Source organism: Colius striatus, chromosome 3 (assembly GCF_028858725.1).
Source record: "Colius striatus isolate bColStr4 chromosome 3, bColStr4.1.hap1, whole genome shotgun sequence".
NCBI lineage: Eukaryota > Metazoa > Chordata > Aves > Coliiformes > Coliidae > Colius > Colius striatus.
Genome location: NC_084761.1, coordinates 418,547 through 444,112, shown reverse-complemented (window position 1 = coordinate 444,112; position 25,566 = coordinate 418,547). Strand labels below are relative to the sequence as shown.

The window sequence follows — 25,566 nt, the reverse complement described above, 5'->3', positions numbered from 1 at the left end:
GAATTTTGGGGTGGTGCCTGCCACTGTGTCCATCGCCTGTCCCCAGCCTGCCGCAAAGCAGGCATGTTTCCATTCAGCATGTCACACAGCACCAGCCAAGAGTGTGCACCTCCAGCTGGCTTGTCACAAACCACAACCTGTCCCCTTCTCCTGGGAGGTGAAAGGAACCGCAATTCCCAGGAGGAAGCACCACAGTTCAGTGAGGGCACAGGGCATGAATAAGAATCTCTAAGCACATGAAAAATACAGTGCCCAATTAAAACGACACCCTTACCTTTTGCTTTCCTGAAGCACATTTCAAGACCACTTGGCACACTTGTTTCTCAAACTACCTGCCAGAGCACTGGAGGCAGAACAAGTCCAGTGATGGAGACACAACAGTGAGGCAAAACTCAACCTGAATCTCTCTCCACCTCCCAGCACAGCTCTGACTGGTTCCCAGAGCTTCCAAGAGTTGAGTTTGGGACAGTCTGTGAAAGATTTAGTTTGTGACTCACTTCTGGATCAGGTTTTAACTCCAATTACCCTGTGTTTGCTTGAGTTGCAAAACAAGCTTGGCTTGACTCACCTCCTGCTGCTTTGTCACCTGCTGTTGCCAGAGCCCAGAATCCTGCAGCCCTTGTCTTGGGCAGATCTGTTCAACAGACAATTCATGACAATACCTGTTGCCATATGGATTTAATAAGAGGAAACTGCTGCTTTCACCAGTTTTTCATCCTTCCTGCTGCTGTGAATTATCAATCTCCTGCCAACCATTCCCTTGCCGCCAGGACTCAGTGGCAGACTTTCACCCCTTCCCTGTTCCAACTCCAGACCTTTTCCAGGGAGGGTGTGATGGGAAGGGGCTTGTGATTCTTGCTAGAAGGAAGAGGCATGGGCAGACCCAGAACTGCCCTGGGAAGACTTTCCCAGTGAACAGGGTGTTGGGCAGAGATGCTCTTGTCACATTTGCACTGATCACCCCAACCAAACCCAGCAGGGACGTGTCAGTGCCTCTGGATGTCAGAGCAGGTTCATTTCACTCTGTGCTGGGATCCTTGAGACCTGGGCTGTGTCCCTAACTCCTACTCACTCTGATTTTCTTAGGGAAATTTATTTGAGCTCCATGCAGACCTTATTTGTGCAGTTGGAATGATTCTGACTTCCTTCACAAGGAGAGTGGGAGGATTCATTAACAACTGCGAGGCACTACAGAAGCGCTGAACATTATTAATGGCTCCCAAGCTTTCTTCTTTTGGAAACAGTGGCCATTTCTTCCCATAATGTTTTTAACAGTTGCTGCTCAAGGAGCTTGGATTGCAGATTCCTGGCCTGCGGTTCACCCATAAATCACAGACCTGGAGCCAACCCAAGACACTCTTGATAGTCTCAGCAGGAAGCCTGGACAAGAGAAAACTCTGTTCTCAATCTGGCCCAGGGAACCACTTTATGGGCCAGTCCAGTGTCAAGGTCCTGAGGCAGACGTGAGAGGGATTCTGTCCAAATGTAAAAGCACGAGGTCTCAGGAATGTCCTTTCAAACCCAGTTTCACTGCCTATAAACATTTTCCATCCCCTGCCCTGGGGACGTAGGTTTGACTGCACAGCTGGTGCATCTGGGCAGAGCTGCAGAGAAGGCCACGCTGCTTATCACCAACAGTTTGTCAGCACACAAAGTTTAACTTGTAGGAACACTAGCACACATCCCCTCCAGTAAATAAACCCAGAGGGAAAAGAGAGAGGCAGCAATGAATAAGGTCTCGGGAGAAATTAAACCCAATAGATGAACCTTGTGCACAAAGCAGGGTTCAGCATCACTTACAGCCAGGAAACCAAACACGCTCCGTGAGCTTCTGGGTGGAGAGCCTCAGGTAATGGCTCCCAATATCCAACCTAAAGCTCCTCTGACACAACTTGAGGCCGTTTCCTCTTGTCCTGTCACTCCTAACTCGGGAGGAGAGCCCAAACAGCAGAGCCTTCCCATTCCTCTTTGCACAGCCAGGCTTCCTTTAGCTCTGAGCGCTGGAGGTCGTCCTGTCCAGCAGACATCTAAACAGCCAAATTCAGTCCTGCAGTCTTAATCTGGCAATTTAAAGATAAGCTAAACAAATACCACAGCTGCCTCAGAGCCCTCCCTGAGCAGGAAAAAGGACTCTCGTAAAGGAGTTTGCGTGGCATAAACCAGAGGGAGCTTTGGCCTTTTCTCTTACAAAGGCCTCCTGCTGCACGGCCACTGCTCCCAAGAAAGGATTCAAAGGCTGAACTCCATTTTCAGAGACAAGGCTGACAGGGTCCATAGCTACAGATTCTCCCATTTCCCCTCCACTCTCTCTCCTACAACCTACTGTTTTCACAGCCCTGCCTGCCCCCCACCGCCCAGTGCCCTGAGAACCAAGCAGTATCTGAAGAGGGAAGAGTCAACACATCACCAGCTGGAAGACACAAGGACCAACAAAGCAAGGAGAAGACCAAAAGGGTGGTGGGGCTTTGGAAAAGGAGTTTATTTATCACAAATACAGATCAGCTAGACATGCAGCTTGTCCCACAGAAGAGGCAAGAACCCTGCAGGCTCTCCAGAAAGCCACACACTGGAAACCCGTTTCCCCAGTTACTTCCCTTTCTCCACAGCAAGGCCAGGATGAACTCCATTGCCCAGCAGCTCAGGCCTCTTTTCTGCCATGGGATTGTACCAACACATTCCACCAACAGAACACGTTTGCTGATGGCACTGATCTGTGTCTGTGCCAACAAACTCCTCCTGCTTGCTCAGAGGTGGAGGGCTCTTAAGCTGCTCTGGGAAAGACCACTTCTAGGACCAGGATGAAATGAGGCTCTGCAGGCTCAGGTCAGAAATTTGGGCATATTGTTGTAGTAGCAAGCTCTGGGTTTTGTTCCCACTGAGAACACTGCCCTTTGAACAGGCTGATGAGACATGATCTAATGATTGCCACTGGCTCCTCCCTGTGCAGCGAGGGGCTGAAGTCCTCTGTGTTCTCCCTGCCTCCCTCCTGTGTGGAGCCTCCCTCTGCACAGGCCTGTGAGCAGGTGCTGCAGCAGCTGGCAGAGGCACAGGGAATGCCACTGGCACATGAGGAGAAACACTAGTGTTCAGGTGAGGGACCCCCAGCACAGGCTGCTCAGGAAGGGCCCTTCCAACCCCCACCTCTGGGATTCTGTGTGATTCTGTGACTGCACTAGAGGAAAGAGAGCCAAGCAGAGTTCACTCTTCAGTCTTCTGGGGCTCAGTTCTTCTCCAGGATCCTGGTGAGGAGCTCATTCAGCCGTCCCACCATTGGCCTGGGATCCTCATTCAGCCCTGCTGCTATCATGGCATTCTCATAGATCTGAAAAGGAGAAGGAAGCATTAACCAAGCAGCAAGAGTGAGCTGGATGAGAGCTGGGGAGGAGGTGAATGCCACTCTCCAGGACCCACATGCTGAGACCAAGCATGTCTTCTGGGCCATCTGGTAGGAAAATACATGGAGCACAAGTACCAGAAATATCCAGAGTGGGACCACAGAGGGATGTGCATGGCCTCCTGCATGGCCTCCCCCTGCCCCACTGGCTCTGGGCAGGATGGTGCTGCTTCCAGGGGAGGGCTGGCTCTCACCTGATCAAGCAACAGCTGGGCCAGATCAGGCTGACTGTCCTTCAGCTCGTTAAGCTTCTTAATCAGAGTGTGCCTGAAGAGTGAGAGAGATCAACACTGGGGCTTGGTATTTTTGGACACAATGAGAAATGTATTTCCAGAATGAGCAGCTAAGCCAAGGAGGGACAGGAAAGGCTCTGACTTAAGGCCAAAATAGCTCCAGCCTCATTGCTCCTGCTCTGAGACTTCTCTCTTCTCTCCCACCCTGTCCCCTGTCCCCTCCACCTATGTCCTCAGAGGGCTGGACACGGTGTCTGGGGGTGGTTCCTGCCGACTGTGCTGTGCAGCCTCGCACATTACAGCACCGTAGCACACGCTGCACTTACTGGGGAGGGCTCTGCTAATAGCTGGGAGCCTCCTCTTTGCCTCCACCCCAGAACGACTGCAGTGCCCTGGGTGCTGCTCCCCTTACCCTGTGTTGATCTCCAGGGTGGGCTGCAGGAGCTGGGCTCGCTCCTCTTGAGTCTTGGCCAGCTGCTGCATGCGCAGGAAGTGCCTGGCAGCCCCCATCTCCAGCACAGTGATCATGGCAGGGTGCGTGTCCAGCCGCCTCGTCACCTGCACACACAGAGCAAAGATCCACACCAAGCCTCGCCACCACCCGGCCCTGCCCCACAGGAGCTGCCTAACCCAGCAGGAAAGCTGGGCCCCACGGCCACACTGGCACACAGGCAGCAGCAGGACCCAAAGCACTCCTTGCCAATCAGCCTCTCCAGTCCCCAGGAAGGCAGCCACCAGCCTGTCCTCTGGTAACCCTGCCACGAACTAGGGAAGTGGGCTTTGCTCATGACAGAGGAAGATATGATCATCATCCAAATGAGAAACACAGGCACTCACACCTTTACAGAAAGGGGGAGGGAGAAGGATGATTTCTCTCAGGGTCCAAACAGATCCCCAACCACCCACCATCATTTGTCCCTGGACTGTTACCTCTGTGAGTCTCCTGTACTCAGTCATCCAGACACGGAGCACCCACCTTAACACCAGTGACTCGAGAGCCTAAGGCATTCCTCATCCAGGCCATCAGATCCTCAGCCTCCTTCTCTGTCAGACATTCTGCAGCTGGTAGGGGAAAGGGAGCACATCTGAGTGTGCGTCTGTGTGTGCCGACAGCCAGCGAGTGTCGCTCCCGAGCTCAGCCTCTGCTCACTCCCATTTGTCTGCTGTCTGTGTCAGTGGGAAGGCAGCACGGCCCAGACCACACAGACATGGCCTTGTCCTGGACATTGGCCTCCCTGGAGAGGGCAGCCTCGTGTCTTGCCAAAGCCTGCCTGCCTCTGCCAGGGCCCTGGATGGATGCCTGCAGCTAAAACCCAAACCAGGGGAACTCCACATGCAACACCTCACATTTAAATGAGCAAATTGCTTAAACTTTGCTCACGTGGGACGGAAGGATCTGCAAGAACTGCAGGTTGCCTCAGAGCACGAGAAGGGCAGGCTGTAAAGCAGTGCTCTTGCTCCCAGGCTCAGGAGCTGCAGTGGGGGTGTGCCCTGCCAGGCTGGCAGGGGCAGCAGCACTGCCTGCAGCAGGGAGGCCTGAGGGAGCCCCACCATACCTGTGCTGCCCTCCTCAAACTTCTCTTCCTTATAGTGGTCAACAACAATATCCGTCTCCACCGAGATCAGCTTCTTCTTGTCGAACTCCCGAAGGTGCAAGAGTGTCAGCTCATCAAACTGCTCATAGCAGAACAGGACCTGTGCCAAAAAAGGACAGTAACACGTTGCTGGGGCTGTGACAGCATTTCCTCCTTCCCAGGGCAACTCTGCACCAGACAGCCAGAGCATCACAGGGGAAACCAGAGGGTTCAGCCCAGTGGTGACCATCGCTTGGGGCCCCAGATGAAACCAGAGCCTCGGAGGGCTTTGTTACCATGGGGGTGGCAGGTCTACAGCTGAACAAGTCCTGCTGCCCCATGGGATGGGGGAACCAGCACTGACTCCTGTCCTGAAAGGGCCACTTGGTCGCCTGTAACAGCAGTGCCAGCCCCGCACGGCAGCTCCTGGGCTCCCACAAAGGTGTTAAGCAGATGTCGGGCCCGGGTGTCTGCACAAGGCCTCACCCCTCCCAGCCCCACACAGCCTCAGCTGCCCTGCTGGGACAGGGGCAGCCAGGGCAGAGCCCCCACACTGGTGGGCGTCCGTCACGGGCCCTGCGCGGCTCGGAGAGCCGGGCAAGCCCTGAGCCCCAAGGCAACGGCTCAGGGGGTTCCCCTGCTCACCCACCTCCATGTCCTTCTTCTTCATGGCCTCGAAGTAGGGGGAGTGCTGAGCCAGGTGGCGGCTGGGCGCACACAGGTAGTAGATGTTCCTGGTGCCGGGGCGCATGCGGGACGCGTAGGCAGCCAGGCTGGTCAGCTGCCCCGCCGGCAGCGCCGACGACTCGTACAGCAGCAGCTTCGCAATGTCCTCCTGCAACAAACGTGCTCCTGGGGCTCTGGGACTGCTCCCAGCCCCACCAATGCCCTCTGCAGCACACAGCCCCGTGTGCAGCCCTGTAGAAGGGTGCAGGGGCATTCTGAGTCCCTCCTTTCCCGCTCCAGATATTGAGGAAGCAGAAAAGTGACCTAGACAGGCTGCAGCTCAAGCTGTCCTGGGAACGGGAATCCAGGCAGAGGGAGACAGCAGGGAAAGCCCTGCTGTGCTGCCTGTTGTAGCTCAGGTTGCATCAGGGGGGGCTGATACCATCTGGGTACAAAAACCCTGCAATGTCTTGAATTAAGTGGGAAGTGGCACCCAGTCAGAAAGAGTGAGAGTTTGGGCACTAGAGAACTCACAGGTCTCATCAGACCCAGGAACACAAGTCATGGGCAAGGTTCACAGAGAAGGAGCAATCTCCCTCATGCCAGCTTATCCCAGCAGCCAGTAATCCCTCCCAGCCGCTGCAGTGCTTCAAGCCTCCGAGTACCTTGACGTCCTGCTCTGCTGCTGTGACGATCCCCTCTCTCACGAACACCCCGTAGTCCTCAAAGAATTTGGCGTATTTCTCGGGGTCCTTCTTGCTCTGGTCAATGAAGAACTTGATTAACCTCTTCTGCAAAACATCTCGGAGCTTCCTGCAGCAGGAACAAACCCTTTTCAAGACAGCTGCTAGACCAAGGCAAGAGATTTCAGATGAACATCTCTCCCCCTGTACAGTGCTTCAGTTACTGCTGAAGGTCAAACCTTTAGAGATTCACAACTCAGGGATGCTGCTGGGAATAACCAACTGTGCACAGGGCACCTGCCTCCCACAGCTGCCCTTAAACAGGGGTAGGAGCAGCTATAAATGGGTCACACTTGGGGGAATCCTGAGTATGGCTCAGTTTCCTGCTACTGACAGCTGAGCTGCTGGAGAGCAGCTCCTGGAGAAGGACCTGGGAGTGCTGGTGTGCAGCAAACTAAACATGAGCCAGCAATATGCCCTCGTGGGCAAGAGGCCAGTGGCATCCTGGTGGCATCAAGCAGAGTGTGGGCAGCAGGGGGAGGGAGGTTCTGCTGCCCCTCTGCTCTGCCCTGCTGAGGCCTCATCTGGAGTCCTGTGTCCAGCTCTGGGCTCCCCAGCTGCAGAGAGACAGGGAACTGCTGCAGAGAGGCCAGTGCAGGGACACCAGGGTGCTGAGGGGATGGAACATGTGTGTGAGGAGGAAAGGCTGCAGCCCTGGGGCTGTTCAGCCTGGGGAAGAGAAGCCTGAGCTCAGGGGCACCTCAGCAATGCTGCTCAGTCCCTAAAGGGTGGGTGTGAGGATGGGGGGACTCTTTGTTCTGTGGTGCTCAGGGACAGGACAAGGGGTGATGGACATCAGCTAGGACACAAACAGTTCCCCTGGCACAGGAGGAGAAAGTCCTTTGGTGCTGAGGGGAGGGAGCCCTGGCCCAGGCTGCCCAGGGAGGATGTGGAGGCTCCTTCTCAGGAGGTTTCCAACCCCAGCTGGACACGTTCCTGTGCCCCCTGAGCCAGGGGAAGCTGCCTGAGCAGGGGTTGGGCTGGGGGAGCTCTGCATGGTCCTTTCTGGGATTCTGTGACTTACTGTTTGTTTTCCAAACCATGTGGTGTGCAGAACAGACATTTTAAATGTCAAGTGCCCTGTCACTGCTGTACAGCAGGGAAATCAAAGGCAGCCTAAGGAGGCAGCAGAAGACTGTGTGACTCAGGATGCTGCTCCCACATCTTGAAAAGTGACCAGCACAGCTGAGCAACAACTCACTTTACAGACTACAGAAAGTCTGCAGGATTTGCTGCAGGTTACATGCCAGATCCCTCCAAGCCTCTCTATCTCACAACGTCCTCTCCTCAATCAGCAAGAAGCCAGAAGAGCCTCAGCAGTACACAGGCTCTAACTCTTACCTGATAAGGGCACTCTCCTGCAGCAGCTCCCTGCTGAGGTTCAGGGGTATGTCCTCACTATCCACAACGCCTGGAACACAGAGCAATGTGTGAACCTGAGGCAAACCTGAGTCCAGGCTCAGGCAGGCAGCCTCTGGCCTCACTCCCGTGGAAGCCAGTCCCCAGCCCACCACTGCAGCTTGCAGAGCACACACCTCTCAGGAAACGCAGCCACTTGGGCAGGATGTCTGCAGCTTTGGTCTGGATGAGGATTTTGCGGCTGTAGAGGGCGACGCTGGAGCCCAGCTCCCTGCTGATGTCAAACACGGATGGTTTCTGCAGCAACAGGGGGCAGAAAGGTAACAGCAGTTCCCTGCAGGGTGCCTAGCTGCAGGCTGTGCTGCAGCATCTCTGTGGCTGCACCAGCTGTCCAGGGCACACCGTGGTCATCCCTCCCAGCACCGGACCAGAGAGCCAAAATCTTGGCTGTCTTCCCCCAGCAGCCACCTGAGCCACATCCCTGCTCCTGGGCAGCTCAGCATCCCCACAGCCACCCCCAGCCCACTGCAGGGATGCCACAAGGGACAGTCCCCCTGGTACTGCAGCTTTAGCTGCCTCCTTTCCCTCAGCAGCTCCCTCCTCTCCCCTGGGGACAGGCAGCCAGCCCCTGCTCCCTGGCTGGGGACAGACAGCCCCTGCTCCCTGGCTGGGGACAGACAGCCAGCCCCTGCTCCCTTCTGGGCAGTACCTGCTCAGGCACATAGAAGATGCTGCGGATGTTGAGGGGAGCGTCAGCCCTGTAGTGCAGGACGTAGCGGGGCCTGTCGTGGGCCTGGGCCACGAAGCGGTAGAACTCCTCGTGCTGCCACTCGCCGATGTCCTTGGGGTCCAGCATCCAGAGGGCCTGTGGGGGAGCAGGGAGAGGAGCCCTGATGCCTCAGAGCACGGGGCTCTTCTCTCAGAGTCTTTCCCTCAGGATGCTGAAGCAAAGGGATCTTTCTCCTGAGGGCACTGGGATGTGTTTTGGTTCAGGCACGTCACCACAAACTGACCAGTGACTGCCCCTCATGGAGGTATGCTTGCCCTGCAACACACACAAGGCAGCTTTGTTTAGGCCAAAAGAAACGGGATTTGGCCAGCCTCCATTGCCTCACACTTGCTACTGGCCAGGAGCACCCTGCACAGCTGTGGCAGCTCAGCTGGTGGCAGCACTGCTCACGTACCTCAAGACCTGAGTGGCAAGCAAAAGCAAAGTGAAGGGGGGTGTGTGTGTGTTGCAGCAGCCTCATCTCCCTACCTGAGGCCCCTGTCCCACCACAGGGGTTGCTGAGGGTGGGGGAGCCCCAGATTGCCTGTTTTATGCCCATTTGCTTTGGGACATGCTCTGGGACCCTCTTGTCTGTCCCGGCTGCAGGCTCAGAGTGCTCCAGCAGTGCCACTTCACACATCCACACCTGAACTGCAGGTGTGAGCTCCAGCCCAGGTCCTTTCCCCTGGCCATGCTTTATACCTGCAGCTCCTCTAAGCCCCACACCACCTCTGGAGCACTCAGCCCATGCTGACATCAGCAGACCAGCATCTAGCAAAGACATGGGAGGTTGTGCCCACTTCACAAGCACTGGGACCCAGTCCGGAATCTCTTGTTTCCAGCCAGGTGAAGCCCACCACACTCACTGCCACTCTTTGTCACTCAAGCCCTGAGGAGTGACAGGGGTCGTTGGGGGCAACACCAACATCCAGCCCACCCTCCACCTACCAGAGTCCAAGGGCTCTGGCAGCCTTGCCAACTACTCCTTAAAGCTTCTTCTGCCTCAAAGCCTTACTCCACAAAGTGGCTTCATAACTCCCAGCACACAAAAGTGTCCTGGAGGGCTAACAGAGCACAGGTAGGATTATGGACTCAGCTGGGTACTGAGGTGCTTTACAGCAGCTGTGAGGTGAAGTGCTGCTTTCCCAGAGCCTTCCTGGCAGCTGCAGTTACCAGACAGGCCAGAAAAGCCTCTGACTCCACACTGCCAGCCACACAGCAAGCAGTCAAGAGCTTATCTAGGAAAAGCCACACGAGGGAAGTAGCTGTGGCTCTGTTTGCAGTTGGTGTGTGGAAACACATGAGGACAAGATCACAGATTAAAATAAATGGCCTGAAATGGGAGCACAATGAGGATAAAGCTGCTGCTGCACCCCAGGGGAAACACACTGCCTGGTAAGCAGAAGTACCTGACTACCAAGGGCACCCACCCCTTGCCCTGGCACTACTCTTCTCCAGGGAGTCTGTGCTATTGACTGTCAGGTGCAAAAGACAAACAGGTGCCTACATCTACGTCTGGATTTGTAATTGAAAGGAAGTAGCTAGAAAGCCTTTGGAACAGAAACACCATTATGTGCGAATGCAAACAAGTATCAGCGACTAATAACACCAATTACAGAGCCTCAGACAAACCAACACAGCAAAACATTGAAGCACAGTCTCCAAAGCCTGAGCATTCAGTGCCACATTCCAGGACACAACCCCACACACCTCTCCTGCTCTCTTAGCTGAGGAAGCTCTAACTAAGCAGAAAGGAAGGTGCTGGAGGAAAAGGATTCACAGACTTTTGTTTTAAAGAGAATGAATTTTACCTTGGTGATTCCTGCAGCTGGGCCAAGAACTTCTGACTAAAATGGATGTGGCTGCACTATAATTTTAGGTGGTGAGGAAATGCCAGTCTCAAGGAGTGCTCAGCTAAGAGCTCTGAAGAAAATCAGGCTGAGCCATTAAGCAAACCATCCCTTCACTGGCCCTGGCTATCCCATGCTGGAGGACAGAGAGCTGCTGTCAGCACCCAGGGACTGAGCAGTCCCTGCACCACTAACATGGCACCTGGCTTAAACACACAGAGTAAGTACTGTGAAGCACTGAAACAATAATGCTGACTGAGGCAAGCTCTGGAAGATAGCTGTGAAGAAAAACTGCTTTGCTAATCTGCCAGAATTGTCTCCAACAAACACAAACAGGTAGTTCCAGGCACAGCTTCTGCTGCCTTGTGTCCTTTTGCTCCAGTTAACCCATTGCCCCAGGGTCTGTGATGTCCTGGACAATCCTCCCCTGATCCCCAGGGACAGCAGCAACTTTCTGCTGGTTCCTGTCTCCAGTGCAGGACTGCAAGGACTCATCTCCATGAGCAACCTGCCCCTGTCCTCCTGCTCACCTGCAGTGTGTTGATTCTGCCCCTGTCCCTCCTGCTCACCTGCAGTGTGTTGATTCTGCCCCTGTCCTCCTGCTCACCTGCAGTGTGTTGATTCTGCCCCTGTCCCTCCTGCTCACCTGCAGTGTGTTGATTCTGCCCCTGTCCCTCCTGCTCACCTGCAGTGTGTTGATTCTGCCCCTGTCCCTCCTGCTCACCTGCAGTGTGTTGATTCTGCCCCTGTCCCTCCTGCTCACCTGCAGTGTGTTGATTCTCCTCCCATTGAGGTACAGTGGGAAGCTGATGAAGTTGCTGTATTTTGTCACCACCTCTGGAATGGAAAGAAGACACAGAAGGGTTACATTTGTGAAACAATGCAGTAAGAATCTCCTCAGGAACAGCAGGGGAAAGGTGCTGCAGGAGAGGAGAGATGCTGTAAATTCCCCTCCCATGCCTGGGGCCCCACCAGAGCCCACCCAGCCCCTCAGCAGGTAACAGCATTGCCCTCCTCCTCTCACCCTTGACTCGGTCTTCATTTGCAAACTCCTTGCACTCTTCTTTGAGATGTATAATAATCTTAGTCCCAGTTCTGACACCAGATGCCTCTGCAATCTCAAACATTCCTGAACTGGGATTACAAACAGAGCTCGTGTCAGATGCTGCCTCAGATTCATCCACGATGGGACATTAAAAACTGTTATTGTAAGAGCACACACAACACTTCAGCACCAAGAGGAAAAGGCAACAGAATCCTGAGCGCTCTGTGTGCCTCTGAGAAGCCCCCACAGGCACCTGTCCCTGCCCAGGACACGCTGCTCTGCACACACCAGCAGCCTCTGCTGAAAAGGAAATGACCTCCAGGTTGTGTGAGCTCGGCCTTCACCCCCTCCCACGCTTCCCACAGCCACGAGGCTGCTGCCCCTTCCTGCCCCAAGGCAAGTGAGGGTCTGGGAGCTGTGTTAGCTTGTGGGGTGCAGTGGGACAGGCAGGGGTGTGCAGGGGCACAGGTCCCAGCCTGCAGCAGCCCAGTGCCTGAGTTACCAGACACTTCTCAAGAATTTCAGTAACTCAGGAAATTCTTCATTCTGAGGAGATGCAGAGCCTGTCACCCCCAAAGCCCCTCCCTCAGCAGCACTGCCACTGCAGCTGTGTGCAGCTTCCAGCACAGGCCAGGGCTGAGCAGGCAGAGCTGAGCTGCAGGTGCCTGTGGAGGCATGGCTCTGCACAGTGCCATCTGCCCCCAGCCACAGCTACACCAGAGAGACAGCGTGTCTGTGTGGTGTGGGCACTGCCTGGAGGACTGCCTGCCAGCAGGCAGGGAAAGGAGAGGCAGGTGCTCTGTGCACACCACGCCTCCTCTCACTATGCACATCTGTCTCTGTGGTGTCACCCTGGCTTGCTCAGCTGCTCTCGCTTGCAGTGTATGATCTGAGCAGCATCTAAGCCATCAAGCCATGACAGAGCACCCCAAAGTCTTGCTTTGCACAGCTTCCAGCCCATGCCTGCTCTGCACAGAGCCCCCCAGGCTTCCATCCTGTTCTGCTGCCTTACCCATCCGAGGACCAGTGGTAGCCTGGGCTGCCTGGCTCTGCAGACTGGGAGAACACCTCCACTTTATCAGCCACCATGAAGGCCGAGTAGAAACCCACTCCAAACTGGCCAATGATCTTACTGCTGGCTTCAGCTTGGCTCTGCAGAGCATCTAGAAAAGCCTGGAGGAACAAAGGAGGCATCAAACAGCACACAGGGACTTCAGGTGCCCCGGAGAGGGTGCAGACCACCCTCTGGCCAGGATCCCCCTCCTGCCCTGCAGCCCAGCACCCCCCAACATGCCTCTGCATCAGGGTCCCCAGGATGGTGCCCAAGGGTTCCTCCCACAGGAATGGCACTGCTGGGAAGGGGGATCAGTGCTCAAGGCAACACTCGCTGCCACGAGCAGTGGGAGGGCAACAAGTGAGAACTCTCAATCATGAGCACGAAAGTGGTGACTCCAGAGATGAAACCCCCCCAGGTACATTTATCTAACAACTTGTCAGCTGAGGACACAGCCTCTGCCCTCCTGCACACGGGAGGAATGCTGAGTGAGCCTGTGCCCTTGTGCAGGGACAGGGGGGAAGGTGTTTGGGAGCGAGGGCAGGAGGATGTGCTACACCCAGGGCCCAGCAGCGCTGCTTGGGCCACCCAGCAGAGACCACTAAGAGCCTGAGGACTCCATGGGCAGGCCTCAGCTGCCACGAGAGGTGACATTTCACAGCTGGGTGCTGGCCACGGGACAAAACAAAACGAATTACTGGGAGGACTGAAGTGGCCATAACTGGAGAAGAGGGAGGGAGAAGGGTGCCTCTTCCCAAGTTACCTTCGAGCCTGAGCGAGCAATGGTACCGAGGTTTGAGACCAGCTCCTCCTGGGTCATCCCAATACCTGTGTCCTGAAAAGAAACAGCAACGGTGTCTGAGATACCAGCACAGAAGCACTGCTTCAGCAGACAGCACCCCAGCAACTTCTGCCTCCTGCTCTCTCTGGCTGCAAACACTCAGAGACTCAGGCTGTTTCTTGAAGGAAGACAAACGCGTCAGGACAGGCTGGTTTCTGCACCCCTCTACAACCACACAGGCTGACAGTGCTGGAAAGAGCCCTCGAGCCATCCGTGGCCTCGCTGTGTCAGGGTCTGTGCACATACAGCAACAGCTCCCATCCTGAGCAGGCCCAGGGAGGGAAGAGCTGTGAGGAGAAGCAGCTTATTCCCAACCCACAGATGGGGAACTGGTGCAGTCCCATCAGGAATCAGCACTGAACACCTTAACTCTCAGGAAACACAGACATTAGCCTACAAGCACCACATTCAGCAGCACCTTTCCTTCGATTGCATACGGTGAGGCTGGTCAGTGGACTCGGCTGAGAAGAGGGATGATGCCCAGCAAGATCTCAGAGTGGGAGATGGAAAGCCAGGGAAAAAGAACAGGGTGTGGCAAAAGCTGAGGAATCTGACATGGTCCCTTCCCCCAGGGAAGAAAAAGCCAGAAAGAAAAGTCCTCAGCATCTGGTTCTGGTTTTGCTCGTGCCAGACCCTGAGCAGCACTCGCAGCTCCTCTGATCTGCCCCTATTTATAGAGCAGCCTGGCAGTCCCAGATTCCAGGCTGTTACAAACACGTACCTCCCTGCCCCGTGAGTGCATTTGCCTACTGAATTCCCAAGGCCCTGCCAAGCTGGCTGCAGAACGCCTCGGCACAGCTCCGGGGCTGAACCGCAGAGCCACGACAGCCCGGCCGAGAGCGGCTGCCGCCGGCAGCACCGAGCTGGGCCCCGGCATCAGCCCAGCAGCGCTGCGCTCCCCGGCTCCTGCGGCAGATGGAGCTGCGCCAGGGAACGGGACACAGCGGCGAAGGGACAGCTCAGCCTCTGCCGCGCGGGTCCTCTGCAGAGACGGGACACAAACCAACTGTGTCCGTCCAGCTCAGGAGACAGGGAGCTGCTGCAGAGAGGCCAGTGCAGGGACACCAAGGTGCTGAGGGGATGGAACATGTGTGTGAGGAGGAAAGGCTGCAGCTCTGGGGCTGTTCAGCCTGGGGAAGAGAAGCCTGAGCTCAGGGGCACCTCAGCAACGCTGCTCAGTCCCTGAAGGGTGGGTGTCAGCAGGATGGGAGACACTTTTCTTCTGTAGTGTCCATTAACAGAATAAGAGGTAACAGACATCAGCTGGCACACAGGCAGTGCCCCTGGGCCAGGAGGAGAAGCTCCTTTGGTGCTGAGGTGAGGGAGCCCTGGCCCAGGCTGCCCAGGGAGGGTGTGGAGGCTCCTGCTCGGGAGGTTTCCAACCCCAGCTGGACACGTTCCTGTGCCCCCTGAGCCAGGGGAAGCTGCTGGAGCAGGGGCTGGGGCTGGGGCAGCTCTGCAGGGCCCTGCCAGCCCCACACTCTGGGATTCTGTGAACTTGACCACGAACAACCCATCTTGGGCTGGGCTGAGGCAGCACCAGCTCCATGAAACCCAAGGGAAGAGCTGGAGGGGCTTCCACTGCCCTTCCCTCATCGCTCCACACACTCCTCTGCAAACACTTTCTGGTTGCCAGCAGCCATGTCACTGCAAGCACTGCTGTTGCTCCACCACCACAGCTTGCCCTCCCCTGCAGAGGGTTTCAAATCCTCCCTTCTGTCTGCAAAAGTTTTATCAGGCAGAAAACAGCCCCAGCAGAGTTAATGTGTAAAAGGACAAAGCAAGTTGTACGAAGGGCTTCAAAAATAACGAGCTGTGAGGGTGATGGTCCAAGTGACAAATGCTCCTCCGTAGCCTGGAGAAAGTCACCACTGTACCCCCTGAGACAGAGCTGAGTGCACTGACACTGCATTAGCTGAAGGTTAATTACAGAAGCCTTTCTGTTACTCAGCAGAACAACAATCTACTCACCTGGTTGAATGCTGCTTTATCTTTCTGAGGGTGCAGAGTACACAGCCTCCCCCAGAACCATCCCCTCTGCAGCCCTGTCCCTCTGCAAGACAACACAACAGGCTACAGGCTCCTGAGGGACTGACAGTGGCACAGCCGGGCTGCCAACAGCAACGCGGCCCCGGAGCCTGAGAGCTCTCTGGTCACCTCAGGGTCACCCTCTGAGGGTCCAAACCCACCTCTGTAAACCCTGAGCATGCAGATCTGCAGAGCTCTGCAGATCTGTCCTCACTGAAAACACAGCCATGCAGGCTGTGGCTGGGGCCAGAAGGAGCTGCTCTGGAAACAGGGTGAAGCAGGTTCCAAAGGGGTGGAGGAAACCATGGAATTGGCTAAAACAACAGGATCCTGGTGAAAGAACTGGGGTGGTGTAACCTGGTGGGCTGGACAATGAGCATTTCCCTGCTGGCAGGTACACCACCTGGCATCCTTCAGCTGGGATATCCCTGACTGAGGGCCTTGTATGGAAAATCTGAGTCCTGCTGATGGCTCAGCCCTGGCAGAGGAGTGAGCAGAGCTGCAGACACCTGGCAGAGGTGAACCCAGCCCTTCCCGGAGCTGGATCATCCCCCCAGGAACACGCCTGGAACCGAGGCCATCATACCTAACAGACCTGCCTCTTCTCAACTGGTGAGACACAAGGAGATCCTGTGGGGTTTGGAAGGGAAAGGGGAGAGACCCAGCAGATCCAGGGGCCAAGCAGCATGAAGATCCCAGGACACAGACACAGGGGCCAGAGACAGACAAAGGGATCTTTCCAGAAAGAATCTGGGGCAACCACTGCTGCAGATGATACAGGAGGGACCTGCTGCTTCTTTTATGGTGGGGCCTAGCAAGTAAAAAACACCAAACAGTGACTAAGGGACGGCTTCACCTCTGCCTCAATCACTGCAGGCAAGGTGGGGGTTTTCTGCACCTTTTTGAGAGTGAGGCTGGTTCAGAGCGACGGCTACGGGCAGCGTTTCTGCAAGAGGTTATAAATAAACCCCTCACTGCAGCTAAGGAGCTTTAGGCACTACTGAGAAGGCAAACCTATTAAGAGAGATTGGGGCAGCGCTGTTGCCTCTCCCTGCTCAGAGAGCAGCGCTGCTGCAGCTCAAAGCTGCCTGTTAGGGCTCGTTGAGTCGCATTAGAGACGCAGAGGCAGCAGGTGGGGGGGTTACAGGGAGATAAATCCCCAGCAGGATTGATTGGGTACGACATCAAATCCAGCCAAGGGGGGCAAAGGGGTCTCTGAACCAGGCTGCCAAAGAAGGGGACAGCTTCCACAGGTACAGGGCACAGCAGCGTGTCTGGATGTGTTCAGAGGCTGCGCATCCCCTGGGGTGTCTGAAGGGACTGAGGAGGGGGCTCTGCCCAGGGCTACATGAGGAGAGCTCCCAGTGTCAGGCCACAGGCAGGGAGCTGCGGCAGCCAGGTGTGACAGGAATGGCAAAGCCTCTGCATTACAGTTTGACAGTCTTTGGGCTGATGATTCTGTTGCCCACTGACGATCAGTAACTTCCCCATGGCAACCACAGCTGCTTGTCCTGCACAGAAACACGAGTACAGACCCACTGAGCGGCCTCCAGCAGCCAGGGCTTCGGTCCCACGTGCAAAACATCCCACTGTTTGCTTTGTCTGTGCCACAGCTCCCCCAGCCCTGCCACGGTCAGCCTTCCCTCTGCTCTCACCAGGCTCTGCTCTCCTGGGAGCAGTTGCAGCTACACTCATGGCTGACACTGGTCCACGAGGAAAGTTACAGAATTGCCTTCTTTGCATCAAAGACTTCAACAAGAAAAACATTGAGACTGAGCCTCAGGCTTCCAGGCTGGACAACAGCCACAAACAAGAGCAACCACAGCACAGGGGGAAGGAGCAGCTGTCCTTCCTGCACCACAGGAGCCCACAGCTGAGTGTGACTGTCCCCCTCCTGCCAAGCATTCTGTCACCAGCAGGGAACACCCAAAACCAGGGCTGTGGGAAGGAGGGCAGGTAGGTGTGATGGCACTGCTGCAATCCACAGCCCCATCTGCACGTCAGGGCAGAGCCTCAGCATCACTTGGGCTTGGCCTCTCCTGGAGCAGGAGACAGAGACCATCAGCAATGGGATGTTCTTCCCAGCATCTGCCAGTGACCAGGGTGAGAGGGGAGGTCTGTGAGCTGCCACGTAACACCTCACACTTCAGGAGGTGAGGCAAATCCTCCCAAAGGTCAGGATGAAACCCTTTGTGCTGGTAAGGCATACACACCAGGCAAGTGCACCAGGTAAGGGACTGTGAGGAAACCTACTGGTAGGTCCCAACAGGGACAGAAGGAGCAGCAAACTGAGGAACAGAATTGGTGGTTTCTCATCACATCCTGAGGTTTCAGGACCAGAGTCCAGCTGAGGATAGAAACACTTCCTGAGGCAGGCTTGGGAACCCACAGGAACGTGCTGCCACTCAGCTTCACTGGCCCTTCACGGGACAAAGGCTGGAACAAAGCTCTGCAGTGCCCAAGGGAGGTACCTGGATAGTGATGGTTCCCTTCCCACTGTCTGTCTGCAGGTGGATCTCCATCTCTGGCAAGGCCTTTCCCTCTGCCACCAGCCGGTGCCGCAGCTTCTCCAGCGCGTCGCTGCCGTTGGAGATCAGCTCCCGGATGAACACCTGGGATGAGACACAGCCTGACACTGCAGCCCTGGCCCAGCTGCTGCATGGCATCTCCAAAGCCCTGGGAACTCACCTCCTCCCAGCTCACTAGAAAAGAACCTGCCTTTCCCCATTACCTGCCAGCACAACAGTTTGTCTGGACTTGGTATTAAAGTGCAGAGATCCCGAGATTCACAGTCACCTGCTCACACCAACAAACTGTTTGGAAAACCCGTTTTCGAGATGTCTTAAGAAAAGGTCATTCAAGCAAACGGGACAGGGGAGCAGCACAGGACTTGCTGGGAAAGGGAGCAGGTATCCCCCAGCTCACCCCTTTCGCAGGTACCCCTTGACAGACAGGGCTCTGCCCACAGAGCATCTCCTGGCAGGTCCTGGGGCCTCACCTCCTTCTCTGAGTACAAGGAACGGGCAACAATGTCCAGCAGCTTCTTTGTCTCAGCCTGAAACTCATGTTTAGAGGCTGCACCTAGAAAACAATCACAAACACACCTTTAAGGCACTTCACCAGGGTCCTCTCGGGAAGGAGAGCAAAACTGCACTCTTGCCACACGCCTCAGCTTCCCAGGAGCAAAAGCCTGAAGCAGGATGGGATGAAGGCAGCTGCAGCCTCCAACAAGGTGCCACCAAAGGTGTTCACACCCCCTCAGAAGCAGCACACCCTGCCCAGCAGATGTCTGGCCCCTGCACCTGGCAGCCAATCCTCAGGGCAAGCAGCAAAGCACTGTGCAAGGTGATTGTCCTTTCTCCATGCAGTCCCAGTCCCTCTCCCTAGTGCCTCCTGTGGTTTCCAGTCTGCTTTCCACAGGCCTCCTGGACTCCACTGTCAAGGGAACCACCTACATGTGCCCTCTTAAGAGCTCCTATGCTTGAGTAGCACTTCTCAGGCCCAGACAACACTCAGAGCCTTAAGCAGAAACAGGCAGATTCTCCAGTGATGTGGAGCAGGCAAGAGAGTGCAGGTGAACACACACCAGTGCCCTGCCCAGGAGAGAGCCCTCCTCAGAAAGATTAACATTGCAAAGCACCTCAGCTGAAAGGCCATCCTTGGTCTCCTTACAACAGCCTTTCTCCTGCTAGAGGCACTGGAGAACCCTACAGCAACATGGGGACTGGCCTCTGGCTCTGCTGGTGAGGACCTACTGAGCCAAGCTGTGGAGAGCAGCGGGAGCAGAGCAGCAGCCCCAAAGGGCTCCAGGGCCTGGCAGGCTCACAGGAACCTGACAGAGCACCCAGCAGCTCAGGGGCAAGAGGCTGCTCCCGTGCTCGAGGCACTCACGTGACTTTGCTTCACTGCACCTCTCCCTGGAGGTGTGCAGAGCAATTTGTTATAACTAAAAGGCTGACAGCAGGACTCTCATGAGACCTCCACAATCCACAGCAATGACCTGGGCAGGCACAGCTTGCTTCTGGGACAAAAAGTATCTTTTTTAGGCAAACTCTGGTGCCTGTGGAGCCTCTGCACACATGCATGACCACCAGTTCCTTGGCTAAACCGAGATGCAACTTACCTCGTTTTCTTGTTTGATCCTTTGTGTTGAAGCCCCTGAGGCTGCTGCAGTCCCAGCCCTGCCCTCACCCTGCCCAGCCCAGCACTGACCCACAGCCCTCAGCTGTGTCACAGCGCTGGTGGCTGCACGGCTCAGTAAAGGCCAGTCTGGTTGGCAGGTTGTTTTGGGGAGCTCTGCCCCTGCCACGCCCCAGACCCCCGAGGCGGCGCCCACCTTTGACGTTCTCCGTGTTGCTGATGATGCTGTGCAGGGGCTCCTCCTCCTTGTCCTGGGCTGCCTGTGTGCTGTAGGCCCGGGCAGCAGCCAGGCTGATGGCAGGAACCTGGTGCCTGAGGCTCTGGCGAGGGAGTACTCGTCTCTGGAGACATGCTGCTGCGTTTGCTACAGACACAGTTGAAGGGATCTCAGTATCAATCACAGGCAGCAACAGGAACACTCTTTAAAGGCCGCACTTCAGCAACCCCGTGGGGGGCTACACCATCTGAGCAGGACTGAAGTCCCCTCACAATCCCAACCACTTCCCTCCAGCACTGCCCTCGCTGCCTAAGAAGGGCAAGTTGCTACTTTAGCCAGTCTCTTCTGAATTAAAGTTCTAGCCAGAAGACAACAATTAGTAGCTTTAACAAGAGATCACCCAGTGAAGAGGCACTCTGCAGCTTTCCCTGCTGCTGCCCGGCCAAGCTGCAGACAACGGGGAACACCTCAACTCCCACAGTGCTGCCAGCGAGAAGCTATGACCCTGCAGCCCCACACACAGCTGCTCTGGGTGCCGTGCTCACTCCCAACCCAGCCTCCGAAATCTCTGTCCTCGTCACTTTCATCCTTGCTTGTTTTGTCAGGCAAGGAAAGGAGGCAAAGCCAACACCCCAGGCCTGCGAGAGGCACATGTTCAAAGTGCCCTTTCTTCAGATCAGTGGGTACAAAACCACCCAAGGACTGAACTGAGCAGCACTGGCCTGTGAGAGTCCCTGCAGTGCCCCGACTGCCCTGGAAACAGCTTCCTTGGCTGACCACAGCCCCTCAGTGCATGGGAGCTGCTGGGAGAGCCCAGCTCCCTCCTCAGCCCTCCTTCCCCTGACACAGCCCTGGGCTGAACCCACCATCCCAGCCCTTTCACTGACACCCTTCCTTTCCTTCCAGCTCCTCTTGGGAGGTGTCTGGCGCCCCTCGCGAGCCTCTGCAAACCTCCTGCCCACCTGAGCAGGTAGGAGAGCCAGCATGGTCAGCAAGAACAGCTCTTGCTGCTCCAGACCTCCAGGCTGGGCTCTCACTCACCACAGCTCTGACCAACCCAAACCCCTGAGCCCTGACAGTGCTCCTGGCTCCTGCACCTCATCCCCAAGAGCTGACTGAGGAGGCTGTCAGTCCTCATTCTTCCTCCCCTTCCACAGAAAGCTTTGAATCGAGTCAGTAGCTTGAATTACTCCCCAGTCATTTTGCCCTTAAAGCAAAGAGCCCACAAATAGTTCCTATTGCATCTGAACACCTCCCACACACATAACTGCTCCCTCTCTGCGTCACACACGGCTCTGCCGCATTATCACAGGACACGTTCTTCATCCTTCTGCCTTTGTTGGGCTTGTGAGAAAGCAACAAGGAGAAGAGCAGAGAGCTCACCGTGTGCCTGTCCAGCCCGTGGAGCTTGGCAGAGGAAGGGGCTGAGTCAGGCCTTCACTCGCACATTCCCTTCAGCCAGGGCTTACGTGTGCTATGCTCACTTTGTGCTGGATGGTGTAGGAGACTGGAAAGCCTGTCCTTGCACACACGTTTCCCAGCCAGCAGAAACAAAAGAGGGAACGTTGCTCCTCCCCTGGCTCCAAGAGCCACAAGAGAAGCAGATCAGCAGCAGCTCACTGCAAACCTTCAGGTCATCAGAGCCCCAGAGCCAAGCAACAGTCACCCCCAGCCCACAAACACCCTCTGACTCTGGAAACTGCAGCTGCTTCTCACTGGTGATGTATTCACGTTTGCCTTCTTGTCTCCCCTTCTCTAAAGCACAACAACAAACTCACCACTCATCAGCTCAGGGGTGACTTTTGGATTTGTGCAATGTTTGCTCTTTGCTCCTGAAGCAGCAGCCTGTCTCAGGCCAGGCAGGACAAGGCTTCACGCTGCCTGTCTCTGGCAGAGCCCTTGCCCAGGCAGCAGGGGACATGCTCCCGGCAATTCTGGACATAAAGCCACAATTATGGGCACACAACAGCTACCAAGAAGGTGTCTGAGGTAACAGGCGAAGTGACACTCAAAAGGAGTCTGAGAAACAAACCCCTAAGATGAAGAGGGAAAGCAGGGCTGGCTCCTGCCCTGGCTGAGCTGCAGCTGCTGCAGACAAATCAGCTCTTCATAGGTGCAGTGAACCAAAGGCTGAGCTTCCTCACAGCCCACACACCTCCCAGCCTGCATCCTGCCCCACCTGCACCCCAGAAGGCTGCAGGCACACACACTACTCTGCAGCTCCCAGTCCTCTGCGAACCCCAGTGATCCTGTGCCTGGGGAACACACCCCAGGAGAGGGAAAGGCCCTCGATCTCACAGCTTCTTTCACTCACTGATACCCCAACCCCCTGGGACACGCAGCCTCCTGGGAAAAAGGGCTGAGAGGAATGTCAGTGAGACACTGAGGGTGGGGAAGCGAGCACAAAGCAGTACATGGCTCAAAACAAAGAGGAGAATTTGGGTCAGCAGAAATTACCATAACAGCTTGGTTGCTGTGCAGTCCCAGCCTGAGGATGCTCTTGCAGGGAAGAGCAGGGGCTTCAGCTCACACCTCGTTAGAGGGAAAGGCTCTCCTGCTGGGCACCAGACCTGTGGGCACTCAGGCAGAGGAGAGCCCCTGCTCTGCCTGTGCCAATGCACCTCCCAAAAAGCTCTGCCCCAGCTTCAGCCTTCAGCCCTGCAAGAGCTCAGAGAAAATGCTGCCAGTGTCGCTGGGCTGAAGGGAAGCATCTCCACTCCCTCCAAGCAAAAGGACAACCCCTCCTGCTCCTCCCTCTCTGTTCTCACCCCACGCTGCTTCTGCTCACTACTTTTGTCCCTGAAGGACAAGAATGAAGGAATAGACCCGTCTCTGCTGCAGCACCTGTAACCCAGGGGAGGTACAGGGCTGCTTTCTCAGACTCAGCTAACAAGCCCCTGGGGATTTCCAGGGGGGAAGAACCGAATTGCCCAGAAACATCTGACAGCACAATAAATCCAACAATCCACTCCCCACAGTCGCCTGACTTGTCACCCCATTTCCTCTGTCACATTTTCTCTTCATAACCCCCCGGGAAACCACAGACCACAGCGGGAGCCTGCAGGGCTGTGGCTGAGAGGCCGGGCAGCGGCTGAGGCAGCACCAGCACGCACGGGCTGCTCACAACCCACGGGCACGTCCCCTGAGCTGCACCCCACAGCCTCCCTGCGACAGGGCACCCGGAGCCGAGCCCTCAGAGCGGGATTCTCTCAGCCCTCGATCCAGCTGCCTCGGCTGAAGCCTCAAGAGCAGCCCTGGGGAACACACACCCCTCGGGCTCGTGGTTGGGCCACCTCGTGCCAAAACAGCCAGAGAACAGGAGCACGCTGCTGCTGTCCCAGCGCCCAGCTGAGCCGGGTGAGCCTCACCCCGGGTGCGAGCCGGGACCCACGGACCCTGGGTGAGAAACAGAGGAACCTGGACATGCTGCACGTCCCCTAACAGCCTGGAGATGAACCCAGAGACATCCCCTATCAGCCTGGAGGCGAACCCAGAGACGCTGGACACCTCGCGTGAGCCAGCAAACGAACCGGACTGTGCTCCAGCCCACGCTCCAGCCCACTGCACGGGGCAGGACACGCAGACTCGGTGTGAGCCGCAGGCAGACCCGGCCGTGCCGCACACCCCCGAGCCCGGCCGTGCCCCGCTCCGGCCCCGGGGGCGCTGGGGAGCGGCTGCGCCCCGCGGAACGCTGCCCGCCTACACGCAGCCCCGCCGCGGGGTCCCGGCGTGCCCGGGCAGGCGCCGGAGGCGGGGCCGGGCCGAGGGCCCGTCCGCCCCGCCCCGTCCCGCACGCCCCCCGCCGGGCCCGCGCCCCCCCGGCGCTCCGCGGAGGCCGGCGGCTGCCCGGGCAGGGCGGCTGCGGCTGCGGCGGCGGGACCGCTCCTGCTCACCTGCGGGGCCCCGCGGCCCGGCCCCGGCCCCGCTGCGCAGCAGGAGCGCCACGCGCCGCGCCGCCGCCATGCCCGCGCGCGCTCCCGACGGCGCCCGCCGATGGCGTCACCGGGCGGGGCGCGCGCCCCTCCGCCCGCCGGACAGGCCGGGAGCGGGATCGGCCCCGGGGCGGGGGGTCGGATCGGCCGCTCCGCGACGCCGGGTGTGGGAGCGGGGCCCGTCCGGCGCCGTGTCAGTGAGCACTGGCCGCCCGCCTCCAGGGACGCCTGTGGCCGCTTCGCCGAGGCAGCCTCGTGGCTGCCGGTGCCTCGGGGGCGGCTGGAAAAGCTCCACGTGCAGCTCCCTGCGGCTGATCCCGGCACCAGGCCGATCCGCGTGTCCTGGAGTTTGCGCTAGAAGCGCTCCTGCGGGTTCGCAGCGGTAAATCCTGCCCGGCCCTGTGCCGTGTCACCTGTCCACGCACCCTGAAGCGTGTCCCTGCTCGGAGGGCGTTGGGGTGCGGGGGTCTGGTACGGACCCTCCCGCCGGGGCTGTGGTACCTGGTGGTTGTCGCTGTCTCCAGTCGCCGCCTGGGCTGAGGGTGGCAGAGCGCGCCCTGCTCTGCATCTGCACTTCCCAGGCGGGGGGGACAGGCGGCCTCTGCACAGCAGCCCGTGTGCTCTGGCTGCCGACATGTGCTGCCTCTGGCTTCAGAGCGACTGGCCGGGCTACTGCACCCGGTGTCTGGCACAGGAGGGCTGCTCCTGCTCAGTCCTTCCCTCTAAGGCGTCCGGGCAGCGCTCACGCTGGGGCTGTGGGCAGAGCTCTGTGGCTGCGCCCAGCCTCCCATCCCAGCACTTCCACCAGCGTTTACTAGGAACACCAGCACAGTTCAAGTTGCCTCTTTTTGATCACAAATGCACTATTTTCTTCCCCTCCCGTACCAGGACACAGCACGAGGGCTTTCCAGCTGGCTTTCTGCTTGTTTTACAGCACCTTCTTTCAGACAAGCATTGGGTCAGTGTTCATTGACCTCACCAGACTTTGACATCTCGACTTGCTGAAGACCATTGTGTGGGCAGATGAATCCAGTGCTGGTGAAAGCGACAAGCTGCAGCAGAGACCCTCGGCAGGGGGAAGGAAGCACAGCACGGGGATGAAAGCTGAGAGAAAGTGTTGACTCCTCTCCCCCCGTCCGCCCCCGGCACGTCCCTGGGGCAGGGCAGGCTGGGGGAGCCCCGGGCCGGGCGCAGGCGCTGCAGAGGTGCGAGGGGTGGCGTTCAGGGCTAGTCCTGGGGGGTTAAAGCTCACACCTACGCTGGGAGAAGGGCCCCTGGGCTTTTAAAGTCGCCCAAAGGCAGTCCCTGGGGGGAGGAGGGGCGAGTGGCCCAGGCAGAGGAGGGCATGGGGACAGGATATTAAAGGGAACATGTACATGATTTCTTATTTTTTATTCCACAGAAAACCCTCAAATCTAGACTCAGAGTTAACAGCAGAAAAATAGTGTTAAAGTCAATAGGTTCATATTTTACTGTAGACTAAATAAATTAGCCTCGAATTAACTCCATACTCTCTATTTGCCTCTCGTTGGTGATCCTTCTCTAAATTAACGCAGTTTTGTTTAAAAAGCGACGGCTATTAATAATTTATTCCAGTTAACCCTTCGGGATGAACCCCTGCGACTCGCCCACGGCCGGGCACCGCTCCTGCCCGAGGGGACGCGGGCAGGGGGGGGCTGAAGGGCCCTGGGGCCGGGCTGGCACCGGCTCGGCTCCTGGCG

At 57.0% G+C, this 25,566-nt stretch overlaps 1 protein-coding gene across 1 annotated transcript; it reads right to left on the bottom strand.

Annotated features, from left to right (window-relative positions):
* Positions 1 to 2,464: 2,464 nt before the first annotated feature.
* On the bottom strand, positions 2,465 to 25,566 carry TRAP1 (TNF receptor associated protein 1). Its single transcript, XM_061993675.1, has 18 exons — positions 24,347 to 25,566; positions 19,893 to 20,060; positions 18,555 to 18,637; positions 18,028 to 18,168; positions 13,451 to 13,522; positions 12,646 to 12,806; positions 11,613 to 11,722; positions 11,352 to 11,425; positions 8,679 to 8,834; positions 8,146 to 8,266; positions 7,952 to 8,021; positions 6,533 to 6,680; positions 5,851 to 6,036; positions 5,184 to 5,322; positions 4,604 to 4,689; positions 4,040 to 4,185; positions 3,589 to 3,661; positions 2,465 to 3,322 (listed from the first exon to the last, which is right to left on the bottom strand). Exons 1-18 carry the CDS (start codon positions 24,411 to 24,413, stop codon positions 3,221 to 3,223), a joined length of 2,103 nt encoding a protein of 700 aa, XP_061849659.1. The 5' UTR covers positions 24,414 to 25,566; the 3' UTR covers positions 2,465 to 3,220.

What these genes read in the sequence shown, in the direction of transcription:
- TRAP1 (XM_061993675.1), bottom strand. Translation starts at nt 24,413, where the DNA reads ATGCAGAGCAGGGCGCGCTCTGCCACCCTCAGCCCAGGCGGCGACTGG. An exon ending in GTGGCTGCGTTTCCTGAGAG is followed by an intron (nt 8,022 to 8,145) that starts GTGTGTGCTCTG and finishes TCTGTGTTCCAG; the next exon opens with GCGTTGTGGATAGTGAGGAC. An exon ending in GTTTGAGGAGGGCAGCACAG is followed by an intron (nt 4,690 to 5,183) that starts GTATGGTGGGGC and finishes TTCCCCTACCAG; the next exon opens with CTGCAGAATGTCTGACAGAG.